The 5253-nt window shown below is 46.6% G+C and overlaps 1 protein-coding gene across 1 annotated transcript in view; it reads left to right on the top strand.

The window, feature by feature from the left end:
• Nucleotides 1-488: 488 nt before the first annotated feature.
• LOC113405215 (caspase recruitment domain-containing protein 8-like) overlaps nt 489-5253 on the top strand; it is a 4968-nt gene continuing 203 nt past the window's right edge. Inside the window, exons 1-3 of the mRNA XM_029914287.1 lie at nt 489-737; nt 2828-2953; nt 3247-3388. Of these exons, the coding sequence (XP_029770147.1) occupies nt 528-737; nt 2828-2953; nt 3247-3388 (478 nt within the window). The 5' untranslated portion in view covers nt 489-527. The remainder of the gene's footprint in view (nt 738-2827; nt 2954-3246; nt 3389-5253) is intronic.

Genomic DNA, 5253 nt, shown 5'->3' with positions numbered 1-5253 from the left:
CGCTCCCAGCTGCTTCCACGCTTCCTCCCTCCAGTTCTCCTGATCTCCCCTCGCGGGCCATTCCCTGCCTCTGCCCCTGTGCCCAGACCCACGGCTTCCCCTTCTCTCTCCTACTCAGGGGGCAGCGTCACTTGTTTTGATTCCCTCCCTTTGATTTCCTTCTCGTTGTGCTTTTGTTATCTCTCCTATCTCTTAAGCCTCCCGTGTGACCCCTTCCCTGAGTACCCTTCTCCCAGCCCTCACCCGGCTTTCTCCCAGTCTGTTCTTCCTCCCCCTCACTCTCGTTCCTTCCCTTTCCCTTCTCCTCACTCCATCCATCTCTCTGCACCCCATTCGATGGCAGGGCTGCGCAGGGCCTGCGGTTGTTTATAATTGTAAGGCGTCTGGGACGGCTGTTGTGTGTTGGTGTGTGTCATTGTACAGGTGCTGCCAGCTCAGGGTGTTTCAATCTCATTCTCCTAGCTATCCCAGCTGCAGGCGGAGGGGATTTAAGTTCATGCCAAATCGCCCATTTTGAAGCTGGCCACATGACCCTGGAAACTCCAACGAGAATCCATCTCTTCCATGTTGTCCTGGAGAATCCCAGCTTCTCCCAGCTCGGCGTGCTTTGGAGAAAGATACGTTCGACCGTAACGTTTATTCCCATCCATTCCCTTGTGCTGATCTACCGGGCACTCAGGGCTGCAGACATAACTCTCCACCTCTACCTGATACCCAATGACCACTCACTCAGGAAGGTAAAACCACAATCCCATTTATACGGTGTGCCCAACACCAAGATTGCTGGGACACTGCACAACCATAGAGTGAGAATGAACCACATCAATACACCCAAACAGCCAAGCACATAGTGAAACGCCAGGCAGCACGGCATCGTTCAGAGAGGACAGGGCAGAGGCCTACACACTGACTGTCACTGAAATAGAAGACACCTCGGCAGCCAGGTTTTCCTGTGTTTTTAATAGTGGTGCGTGATGGGCTGGGGCACGTACCCAGGGGGAGAGAGTTGAGCTCGCGAGGGATGCACAGCACTAGCTAACATGAGGCTGAAGGACATAAATCCACACCGTGTAGAGGTCAAAGCATAGGGGTTTATTGCACACAGCGCTGGCAGAGTGTCACCTGGCTTATTAGGCTCAGAGACACTGTCAGTCAATTGATTACAATGAAATATATAGATTTTCCATGGGCGGGGGAAAGTGACGGGGTAGGCAGTTCCACACCCCGGGATAGGTTTTGCAGCAAGACAAGATAGCACATTAGCCAATGGTTAAAAGGTTACATAATGTCTCCGCCTATGGTCTCAAGTTAGCAAGTTAACATTTAATTAATACTTTGATAAATGTTATTAGTATAAAATATATATGTTGAATTCTGATTTGGGGTCCATAGGAATGGAGCAACTCCTTTGATTGTCCGACAGTTACATTCCTAGGGGTTAAAGCAAAGAAACAGTGAAAGGATAGGTAATACAGATTGTCTCCTTTATGCCTTAAGGCAGGGCCTTGGTCCCTGGGAAGGGAGGTGGAAGGATGCCATATCATTATACTGACGTGTGCCAATTTTCATAAACTCAAGGTTGGATCTGTGGGAAGATTGTTTTCCCTTCAGGAGAAACACAATAGGAACAGGGATCCTTTGTTCAATTTGAAACATTGGATGAAACATAATTATTCAGTTATTGCTTCAACATCTGGCATTTTTACTGACCAAGCATATCTTAGCAAAGGCAATGTCATCTTGTTTATTCTGCTTTCTCTTAGCTAATCACTATTTGCTAGGCTTCTGGTCTCTTGACCAAACTCTGGACTTTGGATCTGAAAAAGAGCTGGCCCAATCCATATACCAGGTTGTTATATAAAATGCACATGGATTTTAACCCTTCAAGGCATGCAGTTGGGACTATATTGTTAGTGTGACCAAGCTTCACGGGGCACCATATGCAGCAGTGGACAGGTAGGAATAGCTCAGGGCCGGGCTTGCCGTGGTGTGATATCCACACCACTCAGCCACATAGTGATTCCTGAAGCTAAAGGCCAGGTCCCCCCAGCACCCACTAGGAGGTGCTGTTTTCTCCAGAAGCCTCATTCCCCACCCTGGGCTATTCCATGTAGAACTGAGCTTCCGAGCAATGAAAAAACTTCTTTACAAAATGTCACCCTGAAGCACGGGAGAGTCCAGGATAAAATGAAAACTCTGAGCGAGGGGATGAGGGAATTAGGTTGGCAGCTAGAACTCAACATTAGCTACACTGGCTGCGACCACATGATCACTGTAAGAACCCCAGGAGACACCCCCACATTGCCTGTAGATCCCATAGCCTGTTCTCACTATGGAAGATACACACACATTAAAAGAACAGTGTTAAGGTTGCAAAGTCAATCACCCACTAATTGGAGAATGCCACAATTAAGATTATGGTTTGCAACCTTCCCTCTGCTCCCTTGTCTCTATGTATTGTGAGAGTCTTTCCTTACTTGATCACACCCTATTTTTAAGCAGAAGCAGAGGCCTCCATCTTTTCAGTGGTGATCAGGTTTGTCTGAGGAAACACTTCCTGAACGTGAGGTCTGTTAGGCTCTCAAAGAGCTTCCCAGCAGGGAAATGGTGACAGTCCCATCACCTGCATTATTTTTAACTGGGCTGGACCGGATCCCAGCCGAACGTAGTGTAGGGAACATGCCTGCTTTGGCTGGGGGATGGCCAAGGTGACCTCACAGGCCTTTTCCTGCTCCGACTCGAGATGCTCTGAGTGAAGACGGAGCTGGCTGTGGGTCAGAGGTTCCTGTTTGTATCTCTCAGAAATGACAATGCTTGAAATTTACAGGCCATTGAAGAAGAAGAAACGAAGTGGGAGTCAAAGCTCGTTCCCAAACCTCCTCAGACCAATGCGCTGTACTTTGGGTCTCAGTATGAGGTGTCTGGTACATCAGAGCTAAAGATAACACCTGACGTAAGTAGGATTGTCCTCTACTTCCACCGAGGCATCAAAACGAGCTGAACAATTCATTATTATTATGCATTAGTTGTATGGTGGTAGTGCCCAGGAGCCCCAGTCGTGACCCAGGACCCCCTTGTGCCAGGTGCTGTACAAACACAGAACAAAAAGATGGACCTGCCCCAAAGAGCTTCCAATCTAAGTATAAGCCAAGAGACCACAATGGACACAGCAGACAATGGGCATCGTTCACTCCTGCTCTTGGCGGAGGTGGGAGACTCTCATAAGTCATTTTATCTTTACTGCAGCAACTGGAGCTCTGCTATAGAAGCCCCGCAGACCAGCAGTCATATATTGAGCTCTACATGACGGATATGGAGGAGGAAATCAAGCTTCACATGAAAGACAGAAAAGATGGGAAACTGGTTTGGAATACTTTTGTGAGGCCAGGTAGGATCACACGTAAGACGTTGAAGCAGAACTTCTGGGCAGCTGGTCGTGGTGACTGAAGCTCATAGAATTGCTGAAATGTAGGGCTGGAAGGGACCTTGAGAGGCTATCAAGTGCAGCCCCCTGTGCTGTGGCAGGACCAAGTAAACCTAGACCATCCCTGACAGGTGTTTGTCCAGCCTGTTCCTAACAGCCTCCCATGATGGGGATTCCACAACCTCCCTTGGAAGCCTATTCCGGAGTTTAGCTACCCTTAGAGTTAGAAAGTTTTTCCTAATATCTAACCTAAATCTCCCTTGCTGCAGATTAAGCCAATTACTTCTTGTCCTACCTTCAGTGGACATGGAGAACAATTGATCCCTGTCCTCTTTGTAACAGCCCTTCACATATTTGAAGACTATTATCAGGTTCCCCCCCTCAGTCTTCTTTTCTTAAGACTAAACAGGCCCAGTTTTTTAACCTTCCCTCACAGGTCAAGTTTTCTAAATCTTTTATCATTGTTGTTGCTCCCCTCTGGACTCTCTCCAATTTGCCCACATCTTTCTTCAAGTGTGGTGCCCAGAACTGGACACAGGGCTCCAGCCGAGGCCTCATCAGTGCCGAGTAGACTGCGGCAATTACCTCCCGTGTCTTACATACAACACTCGTGCTAATACATCCCAGAACGATATTAGCCTTTTTCGCAACTGGCACTGCATCCCATTGTTGCCTCATATTCAATTTGCGATCCACTATAACCCCAGATGCTTTTCGGCAGTGCTACCACCTAGCCAGTTATTCCCCATTATATAGGTCTCGTTTCATTTTTGCTTCCTACGTGGAGTACTTTGCACTTGTTTTTATTGAATTTCATTTTGTTGATTTCAGACCAATTCTCCAATTTGTCAACGTGGTTCTGAATTCTAAATCTGTCCTCCAAAGTTCTTGCAACCCATCCCAGCTTGGTGTCATCTGCAAATGTTCTAAGCATACTCTCCAATCCATTATACAAGTCATTAATGAAAATATTGACTAGTCCCATGACTGACGCCTGTATAACCCCACGAGATACGCCCTTCCACTTTGACAGCAAACCATTGATAACTACTCTTTGAGTATCATCTTTCAACCAGTTGTGCACTCACTTTATAGTAATTTAATTTAGACCACATTTCCCTAATTTGCTTATGAGAATGTGATGAGGGACTGTGTTAAAAGCCTTATTAAAATCAAGATATAGCATATCTGCTGCTTTCCCTTTATCCCGTAAGTCAGTTACCCTGTCAAAGAAGGGAATTAGGTTGGTTTGGCATGCTTTGTTCTTGGCAAACCCATGCTGGCTGTCCCTTATAACCCTATTATCCTCTAGGTGCAAACTGGTTGTTGAATCATGATAACTTCCCAGGTATTGAAGTTAGGCGTGTTGGGGGCACAGAGAGGCAGGAGATGTACATTCAATCAGGTGTCTCAGCTCTGCCATCTTCATTATCCATGGCTAAAATCCTAATCCACTGAACAAAGTCCTGTGGTTTAAATGCACTTTTAGAATCTTTGATCATGGTTCCTCTGGAGAGTTCAGAAATTATCCTCAGGAAATTAACCAAGTATTTCAAGATTCCTTGTGAGGTGGAGAAACTCCAGAATAAGTTTAGAGAAGCTGAGACACCTGCTAGCAAAGCAGGAGAAGGTCTCTGGGAATGCAGAGCTTCTCTGATTGCCCTTAGCCTCTGATGGTCTTTAATGTTGCTGGACCCTCCTGCTAATGAGAGAAGTGACAGGGTGTTCGACTGATCCCTTCCCTTTGTCTTTTAGGGGACGTTAAAATTCCTGCAGCATCCTCCCAAACACTCCCAGGTCAGTATTATTTTAACAGAGCTTTCAGTTTC

This window comes from Terrapene carolina, unplaced genomic scaffold (genome assembly GCF_002925995.2).
Source record: "Terrapene carolina triunguis isolate 2854851 unplaced genomic scaffold, T_m_triunguis-2.0 Scaffold34331, whole genome shotgun sequence".
In the NCBI taxonomy this organism is placed as follows: domain Eukaryota; kingdom Metazoa; phylum Chordata; order Testudines; family Emydidae; genus Terrapene; species Terrapene triunguis.
This window is presented reverse-complemented; position numbering and strand designations above follow the sequence as displayed.